This window comes from Mytilus edulis, chromosome 4 (assembly GCF_963676685.1).
Source record: "Mytilus edulis chromosome 4, xbMytEdul2.2, whole genome shotgun sequence".
In the NCBI taxonomy this organism is placed as follows: Eukaryota; Metazoa; Mollusca; class Bivalvia; order Mytilida; family Mytilidae; genus Mytilus; species Mytilus edulis.
This window is the reverse complement of record NC_092347.1, coordinates 45,304,450-45,324,966: the sequence shown is the minus strand read 5'-3', so window position 1 is coordinate 45,324,966 and position 20,517 is coordinate 45,304,450. Positions and strand designations below refer to the sequence as shown.

Sequence of the window (20,517 nt, the reverse complement as noted above, 5' to 3'; positions counted from 1 at the left end):
CTGTCAAATTGAAGGGAATATTTTTTTAGGCCTACTTTCGTATACAACCGGATGTGACGTACCATAATTTGGTGGTATTACACCTTTATGATCCCTGTAAACTCATCGTACCTTTAAACAAACTTATTAGTAAGGGTTATCTTACCAATGTTGTAATAAGATCTTTGAATATAGTTTACATTGGCACTACTATCGATTTTGTCATCAGCAAATGAAAACATAACTAAATTTGTATTGTCTTATCAAACGGGATGTATAGGGACACACACACGTATCCTACTGCCTGTAGATACATTTATTTTTGGCATTGCACAAGTCATGTCTTCTTTGTCTGTCCATGACGTTAAAATACTAATCACTAGGATGTGTTTTAGTTGATTTTAGTCGTTGATGCATGATTTTTTTTTAATTAATTTTAAGTTTTAACTAGCTGTCAGTAACTGCGAGTACTCTCAAATCGTAATTGTTAATTTTACCTGTAGATACTATTTGTAATGCTTGTTTGTTATTTAATGTTAACATGGATCTTGTCTATATACCAGCTTTGATTGTTTGGAATTACTACAAATTTTCACTTCTTCTTCATACTTATAATAAACATCAAAATTATTTCATTTCTCCTTAAATATTCGTCCGTCACCTGTACATGAAGAACACGAAGTTTTATCGAGCACCAATTGTATAGTTTTGTTGTTGATATTCACCCAATATGTACCAAGTTTTAGATTAGTTTTATTAATATACAAGAAATTTATTGGTATTCCTAAACGGAAGATTATACACACAGAAGTAGTATACTTAACAACAAATAATTTCATTTACCTGTGTATAATATGACGTAATTTTTTTTTCGTAGTTGATGTTTTTCTAAAAATTAATTAACATTTCACAGCGGTTTTATACTTTTACCATAGTAAAAACTTATTTATTTATTAACTTTTTACCTTAATTATTCATTCCTTATTTTTTTATTATTATTTGAATTGTATCAGCGATCTAATTTATTCGTTTGCAATTGTTTGCACTTGTCCTTTACTCAAAAGAGTAGAAAAAACGTATTCTGCACTAATTTTGTAGTGACGTCAATGCGTAGTTTTCTCGTGTGATAAGTTCAAACACAAATACCGAACGAACAAATAAAATGACCGATTTAAGACTACGGTGGGATATTACATGAAAGACTCTTTATGTATTCAAGGTTAAGCATTGTCTTCCATTTGTAAAAACCAACCGGTATTTTAATTTCCTTCTGAATTAATATATTATAAATTTTTCTAGTATCTACATTTTCTACATTTTCTTTTTTATTACAATTTATAAAAAAAAATCTTATCAAAATTGTTTTTTTCTTTTCAAGTCGTGTCCAATATAGCTGTCCAAGATAGCTTTCGTATATTAAGCAAAATTCACAGCACAGTACAGCTCTGGTAAACGTAATATTATGTACAACAATATTAAATGTTCTAATATCCTGAGCTTTGTTGATCTCTGATAGTCTAGTATCGTTATAACCAAATTTGTGTTGACCAAAATATTGTAATGCAATGCAATTTTAAATAACAGATTGAATAAAATAATAGATGGGCAACTCAGTGAAAATCAGTTTGGTTTTCGAGAAAACCCATCGGACTTTTGACAGCATTTTTGTATTAAAATCTTTAATTAATAAATGCATTCATATATGCAGATGATTTTCTTTTAATATCTTAAACTAAAGAGGGATTACAAAATAGTTTAAACAATTTAAGTGTTTTTTGTGATAATTAGCAATTAAAATGTAAATTAAACTAAAACTATGATTTTAAAACAAAACTGTTCCAAAACAGCTGACTCATTTGCAACATACAAAGATATTCCAATATCAGAAACAAATGAGTATAAATTTTTAGGAATGTTGATTAAAAATAATGGAAATCTTTCGCACAGTACTATAGATCTAACAAAAAAAGCTAAAAAAGTTCTCTTTGCGATGAAGTCATATACTTGTCCATTGCATAATATACCAGTTAAAGTTGCAAATAATCTCTTTGATTCATTAGTTAAACCTATAGCTTTATATAATTCAGAAGTAACATTTTTAGACTTCTATATAACATATTTTAGGGCCAAAAAAAGAGCAAATAACTCTGGAATACAATTGGACCCATTTTATTTCATTGATAAAACACCTATAGAAAAGTTATACACCTACAGTTTTGTACACTTGGTATAAGGAAAACTTCATCAAATTTAGGTGCAAGAGCTGATCTGAGAAGACTTCCTCTGGAACTTAATATTAAATTTTAATCTATATTGTATCGTATTAATAGATTATATTCTGATGAAATTAATCCTCTCTTAAAAGAATCCTTTATTTTGTCTCAAAACTTAGACTCGGCAGGAATTTATCCTTGGTTCTCATATGTAAACATATAGTAGAAGAAACTGGTATGGTATTTGACACTTTGAAAACATATTCCTCACAAAAGATAACTAAAAATATAAGAGAACAAATAAAATTAAAACTGAAGCATGTTTATGAAAAACTAGTAAATGATAAACTATCAGATATAAAAGATAAGAGCAAACTCACTATTTATAAACATGTAAAAATAAATAATTCAGAAGACAAATATTTAACTTGCTCATAACTTGAATTCAGAAAACTGATAACAAAATTTAAGTGATAATAATTTATTAATAGAAAAGGGAAGATACCTTAAAATACGCAGAGAAGAACGGTTATGCAAAAACTGTTAACAAATTGAAGATGAAATTCAATTCTTTTTATATTGTAATAGAAACCATAGTAATAGAAAAGTTTATTTTTTATTTTTTGATAAATGAGAATATCCACTTTATAAATTTAAATGACATATATAGATAAAATAACATTATACTCATCCCAATTTCACACATTCAGGTAAATAAGCTAGGACCCTTTTTAAAACAGTCTATTGAACGGAGGACAGGGGGCTCTTAAAGTATTTACTTTTATTGTGTATATTAATGATCTTGTTGGTATTTTTTATTCTCATTTTGTTGTGTTGTGTCACATACTAAAAATATGTAGTTTTTTGGCAATAAAGATTTGAATTGAATTGAATTGTATCTGTTTTATCTACATGCACTATACCTAAAATTGTGTTCATAACCTCTTTCATGCATCTTACAAAGTGTTTTATACCTGATACATTCAAATGAATCCCATTATACATATTTGAAAAATGCATGTTATATCTAGTCAAGTTAAAACCCTTTTCTTCACAATAGTCTTTCAATAGTATATTATAAATTTGTCTTTTTTCATTAAAACAATTAGATTTTTCACTTTTATGATAGAAGGGGGGAAGTAATCCGATTGTAATGTTTTGTTTTTAAAATGTTATGAAGTGGAATAGAAATGGACAGGGATGATAAAAAAAAAAACATTGTTGGTAAATTTTTGTTCTTGTGGCTAGCTCTATTGTTTCAGTTTTGTTAAAATGCAAGCTAATTCATTTATATATATATAACCCCGTGAATTTCTGGTCTTAGTCCGTGAACTTCGGCACGGGTTACATTAAAGTCTCTAGGTCTATAATTGACACTTTGGCTGCTTTAAACACAAAACCGTTTACAATATATACAAATTGATTAACACAAGTTTACAGCTTGAAAGCTAGGGGAAGACTGCCTCAGCAACCGTTTACAAAACATATATATCAAGTCAAAGATAATGGGTATTAAAACATTATAAAAAGTTCTCATAAAATATAAATGTCATTGTTTAATCTTATTTATACTGCACTCGTTCTAATAGAGCAGTCAAAATGCGTTGACCGTATATTTCTATGTCATATACAGTCACTGACCTGATATCACTTTTCCTCATGAATATTTAAATAGAAATTGTCGAAATTATATTTAATTATTCATACGACCTCTTCAACCTGTTGTTTCCAATGTAAACAACGATGCGTTTAACGACTCAAACTTGTTTCTTTTACAATTTTTGGGAAAACATATTTCACTTATAAATATTTTTTGTTTGCAACCTATAAATCATTGTGTTTTATGTTTATTGTTGATATTTTAGTCTGTAAACAAACGAATTCGTTCACCATTGATTGCGGTTTTCAACAGGTAATGATGTACATTTCATCGTGTTGTATATTTCTCCGCCTGTGTGATATGAGGCCTTTTTAAAGGGAGATTTTTCCCAATATTTAAATCAAATAAATAACATTAACACACTAAACAACAATTGAAAATGTGGTTTTTTAGATTGCAGTATAAAGACAATAATAGTGCATTGACTTGACATATCAACAATATAAGGATTCGGCCCGAAACGGGGAAAATGCTCGGCACAGCCTCGCATTTTCCCGTTTCTAAGCCTCATCCTTATATCGTTGATATGTCAAGTCAATGCACTATTATTGTCTAAGTATGTAATTAGAAAAGGATTATTGTCCTCCGGCTTAACTTAAAATAGTGATAGTTGCTTTTGTAGATCGAGTGTTAGATACATGTATTATCTCGCACTTTTGAAAGCCATCGGATTAAGTTGTAAAATAGTAAATCTATAATCTCTTTGGACATTTGAAATAAGACTCATTTATTTGAATATAAAATATTTAAGAATTAAGAAACATTTAAAACAAGAAATATTCAACTTAAAACTAAAAAGGGAAATATTCATTATAAAATGGGTGTTCATATAAATATTCAAATCAAAACGAGAGTTCATATAAATATTCAAATTAAAACGAGAGTTCATATAAATATTCAATTCAAAACGAGAGTTCATATAAAACACTTTGCGAATTATTGTAAAAGTTCCTAAAGTCACTTTTCTTCCGGTTATATATATGTTATTTTAGATTTATATTACGGAATGATTAGTTACATGCTAGAGTTGTACGATATATCAAGGGAATAACAGAGTAGCAACATTAGTGGCATTACGAACCGTAGGGTTATTTCATAGTGGAAATTAACCCTCAGACAAATTCTAATATATAAAATTGTTGACATTATAACGGTTATAATCTTGCCTCCCGACACGGATTTTTTTAGTAAATGTTAAATGAAAATGATTAATATAATATCTATAAACATAAGGAACAGCTTGCCGTCGTTTGCATAATGATATTTAACATATATCGCATGTACATAGTCTAAAACAAAGGAAATCTCTACTGGCAATGTTCGGGACAACTTGTGACACTATATAAACAAAATGTGCAAACGCAGTGTAAGCTGTTCGCTTTTAGTCAATCAAAAAAAGTAAGTGTTTGTATTTAATTCTTTTTTTTTTTATTTCTTATTGAAATTTTCTGACAACACACATTGTATGTATCATGTCGTCATCAGAATTAAATTATCAGATTTTTTTCACATGTTAACCAATATGATAATGTACGTTATTGCTATGCTTGTATTTGTACTATTGTTTTCTCTTATACCAATATCGACATCAGCGTTTTTACTCTATGGTTTTTGATACTATTAGTTACACAGTGCGCTAGCTCGGACTAATAGATAAATGCATTAGTCCCATGTACAGGTAACCGAATACGATATAATCCGGGCCAGTAAATTCCATACGGAATGTACTGAACCCGTTTATGATCAACGAAATGCATTTTCAGAAGGATTGTATGCAGACTTTGACAAAACTAGAAAGTCAAATATCCATGATAAAACAATGTTCTTTTAATCCATGAAAATTGGTATCCACATTGATCGGCATTACATTGTGAGGGTTGATATAAAAAAAAACTAACAAGTTTAACCACGCTGTATATACACTTATAGATCAAAGTGGGAACATTATTGTATTCAGCGTTTAAATTGTTTATAGCTATACTTTAAAAGAGAGGCAAAATATACCTTAGGGACATTCAAACTTATAAGTCGAAAATAAACAGACAAACAAACGACAGCACACAAAACACAACATAGAAAACTAAGACTGAGCAACAAGAATCCCACCAGCAACTGGGGATGATCTCAGGTGCTTCATAGTTTTTTTCACTAAGGGACTGATGTTTTTTTTTAAAGTTCTAATGGAATATTACCATTATAGACTCCTGACCTGAAATAATAGGAATTTTTTTCAGACACTGACGATGTGGTTTATTACTCTTTTGTTGGTGTTGTTTCTAACGGAGAACGGATGTTTTGGTTGCACATGTTTCCCGCAAAGGCCTCTACATGTGGCTTTTTGTAGAAGCAGTTTTGGTAAAGTATTTCATTTGATTCACGGTATAAACAGTAACACTGTATAGAAAGTGTGAAATGATAAAACGGGTAATTGTGAATTAAGCATACTAGAAATAACTGGGTATCCGAAATATAATTGAAAAAGATTTGCAATACAAATAAATGATGACGCAAATTGTGAAAGAACGATTTTGAATTACATCTAATTGTTTCTTGTCGTCTTTCAGCTAGTTTTTCAGAGAACGCAAGTGTTATGTTTTAAAAGGTTTTAAATATATATATAAGAATAAACTACAACTGCAGCATTATTAAATAGAGAAAATCTGTCATACGGTTCTACAATGTTATTATGGTAAATTCGAAAATGACTACTATTATGGATAAAGAAGTTATCTTTAAAATTAAAAAAAAATCCCCTGAATTTATGACAAAATAAAGGTACATGACATATCTTTTATATAACACATAAGTGTATGTCTTCAATCCTTAGTTGACTGCCCAGCCGTGATCTTCATATTTAGATCATTTGACTTGACTCGTTTGGGTGCCTCATTTTCTCATGGAATATTATATTTTTCTCTGTATAAAATCAAGTTCATATTTGATATTTTCAAAAAAATATTACATTTAAGATTGAACGGGTACTTGTTTGTAGTTAATTTATGTAAAATAAATGAGAAAATGATGATAACCAAAGAAAATATTTTTTATCGGATGTTCTTCTCATTTGATTTTTGCCAAGCTAATCTTTTTGTTGCTTATATTTTCCTTCTTAATTTAGTTATAAAGGGGAAACCTGTGAAGGAGGAACTCAATCCCCCTATTGATGAAGGCGATTTGTACAGGAGCGACTTCAGGTATCGGAATGTCAAGAGAATATTTGACGTCAATGTAATAGAAGTGTTTAAGGTTAGTTCATAAACCTGTCATTTCAGAAAGGGCGTTCATGTTAACACATAAATCGAACAATTCTGCACCTTCTAGGGGCATATGGCATATGTAACAGATTAATTTACATTTGAAATAAATTGAGATTGGCACCTTGTGTATTTATTCTTTTGTCTTACATGTCTTATGTCAATAGTTTTTTTCTGCCTTTTACAAATCAGATTAGTCAGGTCATTTACAACTGATCAGGTCGTTCGTTTTTTGCTTGAATTTGACTTATAGTTTATCATACTGTATCAGTTTGTTCATTGTTAAAAGCCATACGGAGATCTTTATAGAATTAAATCAACTTCTTTAGGACTCTCTTGGATATTTGTCTTGTTGGCATTAATACCACATATCCGTAGTTTATATTAGATGTAGTAAGGAAAACGCAACGAAATCGCAATGACAAAATGCAAATTATTTCATTTTTCTTAATATATACTGCTCGGAGCAAAGACACACATATACAATTTGACTACAGAATTGTTTCATACACTACAAAAAATTGGTGTTCCCGAAAAAAAATAAGAAATGAAAATGAAACACTTGTGCTTAAACATAATAAAAGAATAAAGTTTTTTAAAACTATGTTGATATAATTTAATTGACCGGTTTTTTTTCTTGTAAAAGGCACCTGACAACGTTCAAGTGAAACCAGGAGATGTTATCCAAGCTGTTACTGATGCTATGGGGTCACTGTGTGGTGGATATTTGGAATTAGATACCGAACAAATAATTATAGGTTGTATATTTATATGTACTGGTTTAAATATCAATTATATAATTTGCACTGTTGTACATCTTGTATCACTATCCAGAAGCAATATGCGTAAATAAAATAAAATTGCGAATGAAAATTCGTTTCTCCTGTTACTGTTTATATATATATTTCTTTTTATTTTATCTGGATTGTCGATAATACAACTGTAAGAAAATTAAATCGCTTAAAATCTGGTTTTTTAAAACATTTTTGACACAACTTGACAGGTTTACATTATAGAAACTAGGGCTTGAACTCCCTCAGGCAAAGCTGACATAAGCTGAATTTTGCAATTCTTTGGGTCCTTAATTTTTGGTCATATACAATGTAGCTCTTCGCGTGTTAATGTCTTGTAAATCATTTGCCTTCACATGTTTGAGTTTAAGCATTCCTGATTACGAAAGATCCAGAAAACCGCATTGGACGCACGAAATAAATGTTGTAATTTTCGGTATCTGACATATAAGATATGAAACTATACAATACAATACAATAATACAAATAGTTTATTTACGTCCAACCATTAATATTACAAAACATAACATCCTCACGAATACATATAATAATATACAACATTAATGCCATTCCAAAAAGAATTATGAGAGGCGGGATTTAAAAAAATTGAAATTAACTATACTAGACTTCGCCATTGATTGGGCTTTCATACTGTTTTGATTCTGGCACTACTGAGGAGTCGTATGTAAACAAAACACTTATCCTTCATATCATTATATAGGCCTTGTGTTTTTGATAAGGGTTACAACGACTAGGTGAATGTTACAGCTTTCCAATTGTGAACTTTCCATTTCTAAGTAGCAACATTCCAGCAGCACCTGCATACGGGGTATATATCTCTCAATTGATACGATATTCCCGTGCTTGCATTTCCTATCATGATTTTCTTGATAGAGGGTTACTGCTCACAAGGAAGCTATTAAATCAAGAGTTCCAAATGGTGAAGTTGAAATCATCCCTTCGTAAATTTTACGGACGCCATCACGAGTTGGTTGACCGTTATGGAATAACCATTTCACAAATGATATCGGATATGTTCCTCACGTCGTAACTACAATCCCCTTCCCTTTCATGAATTTGACCTACCGAATTAGACTATTTACCGGATTTGTAATCACATAAGCAACACGACGGGTGCCGCATGTGGAGCAGGATCTGCTTACCCTTCCGGAGCACCTGAGATCACCCCTATTTTTTGGTGGGGTTCGTGTTGTTTATTCTTTAGTTTTCTATGTTGTGTCATGTGTACTATTGTTTTTCTGTTTGTCTTTTTCATTTTTAGCCATGGCGTTGTCAGTTTGTTTTAGATTTATGAGTTTGACTGTCCCTTTGGTATCTTTCGTCCCTCTTTTCTTTTACAGTTGGTGAAATTTTTGCCCATCAAGGTCTCACAACCTTGGTAGTTATCATTTCTGTGCGGACACGCAAAATCATTCAAGCTGTTATTTCAATAAAAAAAATTTCCTCAAATAAGATATTTATTACATTTGAAACGCTACCCTACAGAACAGATGGCCCTGGAACGTTCGTGCAGAACGTTTTGAGTTCTCTCCACTTGTTCAATTTATACTATATTTAAATTGTTTAAATTCTGGTGTCACAGATAAGCCATATGTAAACTAAACGGGCTGATGTCGTATTACATTATAAGACATGTATTTTCGACTAGATTAGTGTAATCTGGCGTACTTTAGATAAATAATGCCATAATTTCAATTATCGTTAAAATGTTAACACCGGGCGAAACCACAATACAATTATTTTATACGCTATCCGGTTTAACATTTAAATGACATGCAGATACTTTTACCCAAACCTATTTTGTTCAGAACAATTTTTATGGTTCAAATTTCACATGTTGTTTAAATCTGTTTTTGTAGGTACTTTTGTTTTTATGTTTCAGGCGGAGTAAATAAGGATGGTCAGATAACGTTTGGTTCGTGTTCCCACGAGGAACGAAATGGGTATACACCTTTGCAGTTAAAAGGCTTGAGAGGAGACTACTCTTGCTAATAAATTTATTTTAGTAAGTCGCAAGTAATTAAACCTATTCGTCAAATATCGCTGTAGGATATAACAACTGAAAATTTCAAAAACAGTAATTTATTTAATTACTTACCAGGGGTTTTCGAATTAAAAAGAAGAATACATGTGTATTGAAAATATTGATCTCAAATTCAATATGAATATTTACCTTTGCAAACATACAAATTATGAATTGGCAGAGTCTAAACTTGATAAAATCCAAAGAATTCCATTCATTATGCAAATAAATTTGATATAACTGAACTTATAACTAACTGTAAAACTGATCTCAAATACAAATAATCGTCCAATTATTTTTTAATTTTATAATAAACGTATTTCGTTGATCGCAATTTATATTCAAACAAGAAAATCATCACTCAGAAATAAAGCTCATTTTATAAATAACAAAACTTATACAAGTGATGTAGGGGAGGGGGATAACAAAAATACCAAATTTAAAGGAAAATTCAAAACGGAAAGTCCCTAATCAAATGGCAAAATCAAAAACTCAAACACATCAAACGAATGGATACATGCATTTTCTTATGTAGAAAATGGTGGATTAAACCTGGTTTTTTAGTTAGCTAAACCTCTCAATTTTACGACAATCGCATAAAGTTCCATTATATTGACAAAGGTGTGTGAACAAAACAGACCGACAAAAATAGGGGTACAGCAGTCAACATTGTTTTATAAACTTAATCACTATAAAAACAAATGTGTTATAATCTTAATCACTATGAAAACAAATATGTCAACAAAGAAACACAAAAAGGCATACAGACACAGCACGCCAGCAAAAACGAAAGACAGGAATACAAAATTCACCATAGCAAAACAACACAATGACGGAATGTACAAGTACCGAGCCACGATAGATGGACATTACAAAAAATTGAATAAACAGTAAAAGTAATATTCACAAAGACAAAAAGAAGAATACTATAAAACATTATTTTATATAGATGATAAACAACGTCAACACCTCAGTTTTACACTTCAAGACCATCATGTATTATTTGTGCAGTTGATACAGAATATTAATCAACAAGGTCTTGGTATCTTCCGATAAACTTTTGTACATAAAAAGGACGAGACGTTCTTTGACAGACCCCTGGTTCCTCAATTTTCTGCTCAGACCCTTGAATTTTCTTTACAAATTGTTATACTGATTAAAAATGTAAATATTTCATCATTTTCTGTTTCAAAAAAGGTTTGTTTCTGTTATCACTTACACTATCCGTTAATGTTTTGTTTTTATCTAACAGTATTCTCATTTCTTATATATTTATTTCAGCATAAGATTATATTTATATTTACATAAACTAATCTAAAATATAATATTTCTCATGATATTTACAGAAAGTACGTCCTAATAACAAAGAATTAACGTGTCATCTATGTACATTTTTGAATACAAAACTGGTTGTCAACTGACATGCAAACGCAGTAAAGAATAAGAAAATTGTAAATGTGAATGAGACGTATACGAAAAGATAAATTTGTCTATATACTTGAAGTTATATACAATTGTTGAATTTAAAAATAAATATTGTATTTTTTTAGAACTAGAGAAAAAATAAAGAACATGTCTTATAACATAATTGATTTCTTGAGTTGCCTTCGTTGTTGTTTGCAATTTGTTTTTAATTTTCTTATCACCCCAGTGGTGTATATTTTTTATTTCAATATAAGAATAAGGAGATGTAGTATGATGCCCATGAGACAACTATCCACCAAAGTTCAAATGACGTGGATGTAAGCAATTGAAGGCAACCGATTGACTTTCAAAAATGAGAAAATCCTATTCCGTACACATGGTACAGTCGACTTTAAAAGGCCACGACATTAAAGATATGGTAGAGGTCAATTGAGAAAAATAACGGCCAAATTATACCAAAACAATTTACCCCCAAAATATGACAGACATGGACCACTGAACTACACGCTACCCTGGCGTCGGACAGACGCATACAGAATGTGGTGGCAGGTTTAAACATGTTAAAAGGCGCCCCATAAACAGTGACATTGTTTTAACAGTACAACATAAGAACAATCTATCAAAAAATCAGCGGTAAAGGGCTTAACTCATCAGATTTAAGCTCACAAAAACACAAAGTAGTCTTGGACGGGCATTTATACATCCCTTACAACAAAAAAGACACAAAGTCCATATCTGAATGTACTCGCAGTTACTGACCGCTTATTCAAAGTCATTAACAACTAATAAAGAAAATCATGTATCGAAGACTAAAATGTAAAATCGATGTAGCGTATAGACGCCATTAAAATGTAGAGAAATACATGACCTTGTGAAATGTAAAAATTTAGGTATCGACAGATTGTAGTACCGTGAAAGTGCATATTTGTATAACAATAATATTCAGTATGGTTATTATATACTGATAACGAAATCAATATTTATACCAATAAAAACAATATTCAAAAGATCTAATTACAGTGTTGAATTGATACATATGTGACTCAAAGTGGGTATTCATTCTCGATTTTACCATTTTTATACCGGGAGCGAGAGAGGAGCTCTTACGTTCACTTTACATAATTGGTCTTTGATCAACTTTATTCTTGCAAGCTGTAATTTTTGATACTTTCCATCTTCTTTCTGTCTTTTCACGAGACTGTGATTGACCCTACTAGTGCATCTTATGTATTAGATTTAATCTTTCTGAATGTGCATCGTATATTTACAACTAGACTTCAACTAAATAAAAACTAATCAATCAGATCAATTTTTCTACAAACAAACACAAATTGAGAAAGGAAATGGGGAATGTGTCAAAGCGACAACAACCCAACCATAGAGCAGACAACAGCCGAAGGCCACCAATGGGTCTTCAATGGAGCGAGAAACTCCCGCACCCGTAGGCGTCCTTCAGCTGGCACCTTGAAAAATATGTATACTAGTACAGTGATTGGACGTCATACTAAACTCCGAATTATACACAAGAAACTAAAATTAAAAATCATACAAGACTAACAAAGGCCAGAGGCTCCTGACTTGGGACAGGCGCAACATTGCGGCGGGGTTAAACATATTTATGAGATCTCAACCCTCCCCCTATACTTCTAGCCAATGTAGAAAAGTAATAGCATAACAATACGCACATTAAAACTCAGTTCAAGAGAAGTCTGAGTCCGATGTCAGTAGATGTAACAAAAGAAAATAAATAAAATGACAATAATACAAAAATAACAACAGACTACTAGCAGTTAAGTGACATACCAGCTGCAGACCTCAATTAAACTGATTAAAAGATTATGTCTTCATCATATGAATATCAGGCACAATCCCTCCCGTTAGGGGTTTAGTATCATACTTTCATAAAATATATGAGAATAACATAACCCGTGTCATGCCAACAACGGTTTTTTTTAAATAAATGTGTTTAGTTCCGAACAAGAAAACTTCTGAAAAGGGATCGACCCTATTTACATGTGAAAAAAATGTCATTACAAGAAACAAAGCTGAGGCAGATTTTTAATTCTCGGTAATTTACACGTATATCCTATGTATGCACAAAGACATATAATACAATTAGTCTATGTATGTGTCTGGTATACACACATTTACGAGCATATACCTTTTTTTCATTTTACACAATGTTTCTTAAATGAAAAAAACTGTATGTAATATTTATGCGAAATTAAGCATATTTATGTAACACGCAGAAACGTGTCAATCCATATGCATCACTTATAAAAATATCAAATAACAAGAAAAGGAAAATTCATTACGGGCAGTCCCTTATCAGATGGCAAAATCAAAAGCTCAAACACCTCAAACGAATGGAATAACATCTGCAATATTGGGCCGTACGTAACGGCAGTGACGAACAGCCGCTTTCCCCCAGTGACAACTGTCATATTCCTATCTTAGACCGGCGTCACATATCAGCGTATAGCTCCTACGTACGCCGGGCGTGTTAAAAAATCATGTACGCTGCCAATACGCTAGTAATTTTGGATGCATTCAACCTGTCAATCATATCTGTAATGTGTGCAGAACGAGCTTTAAGCGTGTTTTTGGCGTACGAGAAGCGTACATAAGCGTTTATCGGGCGTTCAAGAAACGTATGTTTGCGTATGCCTTGCGTTTGTCTAACGTAGATGGAATGCACGCTACGAAGGAAAAGAGTTTCTTGAACGTATTTGAGACGCGTCCCGGTCGTTTCTTAGACGTTCTATTAATGGTTGTTTGTTACAAACACACCCGCATACGTTTTAGTTAAAGTTGAACGATTTTGAAGCGTATACAACGTGCCTTAAACGTGTCTCAAACTTATCTGTAGCGTGTTAAACGCGCTTGAAGCGTATGTATAACGTGCGTGTAGAGTACAGGTATACGCTAGACACACGCTTGAGGTGGATAAATTTTGTTAAGCAGCATAAAAATTTCTACGAGTCGTAGCGTTCACCAAGCGAATACCTTTGTATTTCGACGTACTTCAAACTAATGTAGCGCGCGTTTAACGATTGCTTAGCGTTCCTCTGGCGTGCAACTAACGTATACCTTCTTTGTCAATTTTCTCCGTACGTTTGGTGCACACATTCTATACGCAAATGTGTGACGCCGGCATTAGTACAGGCACTTCCTGATGTAGAAAATTGAGGATTAAACCTAGGTTTATAGCTAGCTAAACCTCTCACTTGTATGACAGTCGAATAAATGTCATACACAGAGGCACAAATACCAAAAGAAAGAGACGAATAAAAAAAAATGACCACAGCAAAACACTACATTAGAGGGATGCATAAGTACAATGCCACGCACAAATGGATACTACCAATAATGGAATACACTTAAATATAAAGATAATTTTTTTACAAGACAAATAAATGAACATGTACTGGAAAACATGTCTAGTTGTTAAAGAGTGCCGTTTTCTTGAACTCAAATTCGTATCCATTAAAATATCGTCACTCAATAAAAAATTTAGCGCAATTTAGGTCTTTAATCCAAATGACAGTCCGTTTGGCTGTTCCGGATGTGAAAGTACGTAGCAACGTCCTGTCAGAATGTGAAAATTAAAAATTCAATAACTGCTTCAGGGAGGGTGCCCCTTTCTCTGCAAGTTAAGAACCTTTTCAACAATACTTGTGATGTCTGTCAGTGGCATGTTGGAAGGCAATATTTCTGTCGTTTTCCAATATACTCTAATTTTTTTGGTAACAAGTGAAATTAAAATATGCCATTTTAACGCACTATTTTAACTGAATGTATGCTGATAATTTACCCTGTTATCTTGTCATTCACGGACATCACATACATAGTATATATTTTGTTTAGGGGCCAGCTGAAGGACGCCTCCTGGTGCGGGAATTTTTCGCTGCATTGAAGACTTATTGGTGACCTTCTGCTGTTGTCTGTTCTATGGTCGGGTTGTTGTCTCTTTGACACATTCCCCATTTCCATTCTCAATTGTATGATCAAAATATGGCATGGTTTCTCATCACCGATCAAAACTGATAATTAACGCACGCACTACGCGCATTCGTAAGTTAATGTGTTATTCGGTCACACTACAAACTCCTCAGAGTCTGAATTGACCAGTTTTTGTGCTCGACCAGTAAAATCGAGCACACATTTTACTCGACTAGTCTCGACATTGTCTCGACTGTACTTAACTGTACTTAAGTGTACTCGACTAGGTCTCGACTTTACTTAATTAGTCTGATTCAGTACTTGATGATCTTTGTGTAGTCTGAAATGGTCTTGACCAAGGCTCGACCTGTCTTGACTAGTCTCGACCTGTCTCGACTCAGTCTCAGCCAGTCTCGACCTGTCTCGACTAGTCTTGACCTTCAAATTTAGTTTTGACTGGTGTAAATCAGCCCATCTAACTAAATTAAATATTGATCTTACAAAATTCAAGCTTATTAGGTAGTTTGATTTATAGCTGTGAAATGAAAAAATTAAATTTTACAATATGTAAAAAAAAAATTATTATAGAAAAATTCAGATAGGCATCTTTAATTTTTTTTATAACTTTTTCAAATCAACTTGGATTTTCATCAAACTATGCAGATATCTTAGATATATATCAAGCTTACTGAATCCCATCTCATTTAGTTTTTTGTTGTATTGCTGTAAAATTTAAGAATTAAAGTAATTTTGGTAAAAAAAGTTAGAATTTGCAATTCGGACAAAATAGAGATAGTACACTTTAATTTTTTTTAATAACTTTTTCAAATCAACTTGGATTTTCATCAAACTATGCAGCTATCTTACATATATATCAAGCTTACTGAATCCCATTTCATTTAGTTTTTTGTTGTATTGCTGTAAAATTTAAGAATTAAAGTAATCCTGGTATAAAAAGCTAGGATTTGCAATTCGGACAAAATAGAGATAGTACACTTTAATAACTTTTTCAAATCAACTTGGATTTGCATCAAACTATGCAGCTATCTTAAATGTATACTAAGCTTACTAAATCCCAGGTCATTTTGTTTTTTGTTGTATTGCTGTCAAATTTAAGAATTAAATTAATCTAGGTCAAAAAAGCTAGAATTTGCAGTCCGAACAAAATAGAGATAGTACACTTTCATTTTTTTTATAACTTTTTAAATTCAACTTGGATTTTATTGAAACTATATAGCTACTTTGGTGATGTATTCTTCTTACTGAATCCCAGGTTGTTATAAAGTTTGTTGTATTGCTGTCAAATTTAAGAATTAATTTAATCTAGGTAAAAAAAAAAGCTACGATTTGCAGTTTTGACAAAATAGAGATGGTACACTTTAATTTTTTTCATAACTTTTTCAAATCAACTTAGATTTTCATCAAACTCTACAAATATCTTTGCAATATATTGATCTTACTGAATCATGATAGGTTGTTATTTTGTTTGGTATATTTCTGTCAAATTTAAGAATTTAATTAACCTAGGTCAAAAAGCTACGATATTAGAAATATATCTTTTCTCATAATTTGGGAAAAAGTATATATAAAATATTAATATAATTCCTTTAATGTTTTATTCCTTTTGATATACAATATATAAATATATCAAAAAGGGATGAAACATTAGAAATTATTAAAATAGTTCTTCTGATTTGTGGTGATTTATAAAGCAATACCTTCTGCTTGGGGCAAAACTTATTAAAAAGATCACATCTACCAGAGAGTTTTAAATTCTAAATAACATTTATTCAAAGTTGCAACATCCTGTTAAATCTAAATCGCAGGGCTTTTAATTCACTAGATAAGTAATACACGAGTTTAAGAAAAGTTAGGGCTTTCTTTTTACCTGTAAAACTCGCGTGTACTGATGTAATTAAATCATGTATAGTGTCATGTCATTAAATTTGACAAAAAAATATTTTAAAACTTTTTAACAACCCGGGATTTAGTAAGATCACCAAGGTAGCTATATAGTTTTAATAAAATCCAAGTTGATTTGAAAAAGTTATAAAAAAAAATTAAAGTGTACTATCTCTATTTTGTTCGAACTGCAAATTCTAGCTTTTTTTACCTAGATTAATTTAATTCTTAAATTTGACAGCAATACAACAAAAAACAAAATGACCTGGGATTTAGTAAGCTTAGTATACATTTAAGATAGCTGCATAGTTTGATGAAAATCCAAGTTGATTTGAAAAAGTTATAAAAACAAATTAAAGTGTACTATCTCTATTTTGTCCGAATTGCAAATCCTAGCTTTTTTTTACCAAGATTACTTTAATTCTTAAATTTTACAGCAATACAACAAAAAACTAAATGAAATGGGATTCAGTAAGCTTGATATATATGTAAGATAGCTGCATAGTTTGATGCAAATCCAAGTTGATTTGAAAAAGTTATTAAAAAAATTAAAGTGTACTATCTCTATTTTGTCCGAATTGCAAATCCTAGCTTTTTATACCAAGATTACTTTAATTCTTAAATTTTACAGCAATACAACAAAAAACTAAATGAAATGGGATTCAGTAAGCTTGATATATATTTAAGATAGCTGCATAGTTTGATGAAAATCCAAGTTGATTTGAAAAAGTTATTAAAAAAATTAAAGTGTACTATCTCTATTTTGTCCGAATTGCAAATTCTAGCTTTTTATACCAAGATTACTTTAATTCTTAAATTTTACAGCAATACAACAAAAAACTAAATGAAATGGGATTCAGTAAGCTTGATATATATGTAAGATAGCTGCATAGTTTGATGAAAATCCAAGTTGATTTGAAAAAGTTATTAAAACAATTAAAGTGTACTATCTCTATTTTGTCCGAATTGCAAATCCTAGCTTTTTTTTACCAAAATTACTTTAATTCTTACATTTTACAGCAATACAACAAAAAACTAAATGAGATGGGATTCAGTAAGCTTGATATATATCTAAGATATCTGCATAGTTTGATGAAAATCCAAGTTGATTTGAAAAAGTTATAAAAAAAATTAAAGATGCCTATCTGAATTTTTCTATAATAATGTTTTTTTTACATATTGTAAAATTAAATTCTTTCATTTCACAGCAATAAATCAAACTACCTAATAAGCTTGAATTTTGTAAGATCAATATTTAATTTAGTTAGATGGGCTGATTTACACCAGTCAAAACTAAATTTGAAGGTCAAGACTAGTCGAGACAGGTCGAGACTCACGGGTTGAGACTGAGTCGAGACTAGTCGAGACAGGTCGAGACTAGTCAAGACAGGTCGAGACAGGTCGAGCCTTGGTCAAGACCATTTCAGACTACACAAAGATCATCAAGTACTGAATCAGACTAATTAAGTTAAGTCGAGACCTAGTCGAGTACACTTAAGTACAGTTAAGTACAGTCGAGACAATGTCGAGACTAGTCGAGTAAAATGTGTGCTCGATTTTACTGGTCGAGCACAAAAACTGGTCAATTCAGACTCTGAGGAGTTTGTAGTGTCACTCATTGAATATTTTTCGATATTTGAATTCGTCGATAAGTTATTATATAAATATTCCATTCTTCTTCTATGTAACGTTTCTTTTGTCCAATGCATGAGCATATTTGGGTTGTGTCTTGTCGGAGTTTTCTGGAATAAAAGAACGGCAGATGCACAATTATCCATAATTTATTACTTAATGAGAAGAAAAAAAAAACAAATGATTAAATTGTGATTCTTTATCTTTTTAATTTTATTTGTAATTAACTTAATTCATTATCTGACTGCATACTACTTCAAAAAGTAAAAAATTTACATGAAATATAAAGCGTAAAAAAAAGTTTTAAAACTTTTGTATAATTTATTTATTTGAATTTTCAAGACGACTATTTAGACAGCAATGTTTTGTTAGATATGTATGTTTGTCATTTCATGTATCTGTCTGATCTTTTATACAGTGATCTACTGAATGTAATTCAGTAAAATGTCTTTTTGTTACTAGTCATATAAAATTACAAAAGGACATTTCGATGCGTACAATTTGTTTATGTAGCTGAAGTAAAATTTCAGAAAATATTTGTTCCAAAATACATGTCATAAACTCATATAGTGAATACTTACCTTATCAGATATCAGGTACCAGAATTATAATTTAGTAGCGCGTTTCGTGTACATAAGACTCATCAGTGACGCTCATATCAAAATATTTATAAAGCCAAACAAGTAAAAAGTTAAAGAGCAATGAGGATCCAAAATTCCAAAAAGTTGTGCCAAATACGGCTAAGGTAATATGCCTGGGATAAGAAAATCCTTAGTTTTTCGAAAAATTTAAAGTTTTGTAAATAGGAAATTAATAAAAATGACAACATTATTCATATTAATGTCAACACCGAAGTGTTGACTACTAGGCTGGTGATACCCTCGGGGACGAAACGTCCACCAGCAGTGGCATCGATCCAGTGATATACACATTGTGCCTAATTTTGTTCTTTTATTGTTTACGAACAGCCGGTCTATCTACAAACTTTAAGTTACGAACGACTTCCTTCAAAGTGTCGTACGACTTCTTGATTTTTTTTAACGTCTTATAAAATTTTATTTCGAAATTTTATCTCCAGAACGCTGGGGAATCGTGTTGTCCTACATATTATTCTGATACTTACCAATCTTCACTACTATCAATGCTTTCGATCAAAAGAATTAAAGAAATATCATTCTCTTTCGGCACTGTCATCTGCCATTTAGGCAGTACGAAACGTTAAGATCAGCTGCCCCCCCCCCCCCCAGTAGTTGTTAATCATTCGTTTGATGAATTTGAGCTTTTAATTTTGCCGTTTGACTTATATCTAGTACTTGACTCTGAGAGTCTGTTGAAAATTTTTAAAAAGTACGACAAAAGAAATGATTACTGCCTCCCAATTATGACCTATTCATTCTTAAACGAAGAGTTTCAAATATTGAAATTAAAATCATCACTTCGTGAATTTTACGGACGCCATCACGAGTTGGTTGACCGTTCAGGAATATCCGTTTCACAGATGACATCGGGTATGTTCCTTATGTCGTAACTAAAATCCCGTTCCTTTTTCACGAATATAACTTACCAAATTAGATTATTTACCGGATTTGTAATAACATGAGCAACTCGACGGGTGCCAAATGTGGAGAAAGGTCTAGATCTGCTTATCCTTCTGGAGCGCCCGAGATCATCCCCA

General features: G+C 31.4%; 1 protein-coding gene across 1 annotated transcript; it reads left to right on the top strand.

The window, feature by feature from the left end:
- Positions 1 to 5,147: 5,147 nt before the first annotated feature.
- Positions 5,148 to 11,490, top strand: LOC139519765 (metalloproteinase inhibitor 3-like). Its single transcript, XM_071312017.1, has 6 exons — positions 5,148 to 5,250; positions 6,087 to 6,207; positions 6,971 to 7,098; positions 7,753 to 7,864; positions 9,801 to 9,923; positions 11,288 to 11,490. The coding sequence occupies exons 2-5, from the start codon at positions 6,096 to 6,098 to the stop codon at positions 9,908 to 9,910; spliced, it is 462 nt and encodes a 153-aa protein (XP_071168118.1). The 5' UTR covers positions 5,148 to 5,250; positions 6,087 to 6,095; the 3' UTR covers positions 9,911 to 9,923; positions 11,288 to 11,490.
- Positions 11,491 to 20,517: the final 9,027 nt, after the last annotated feature.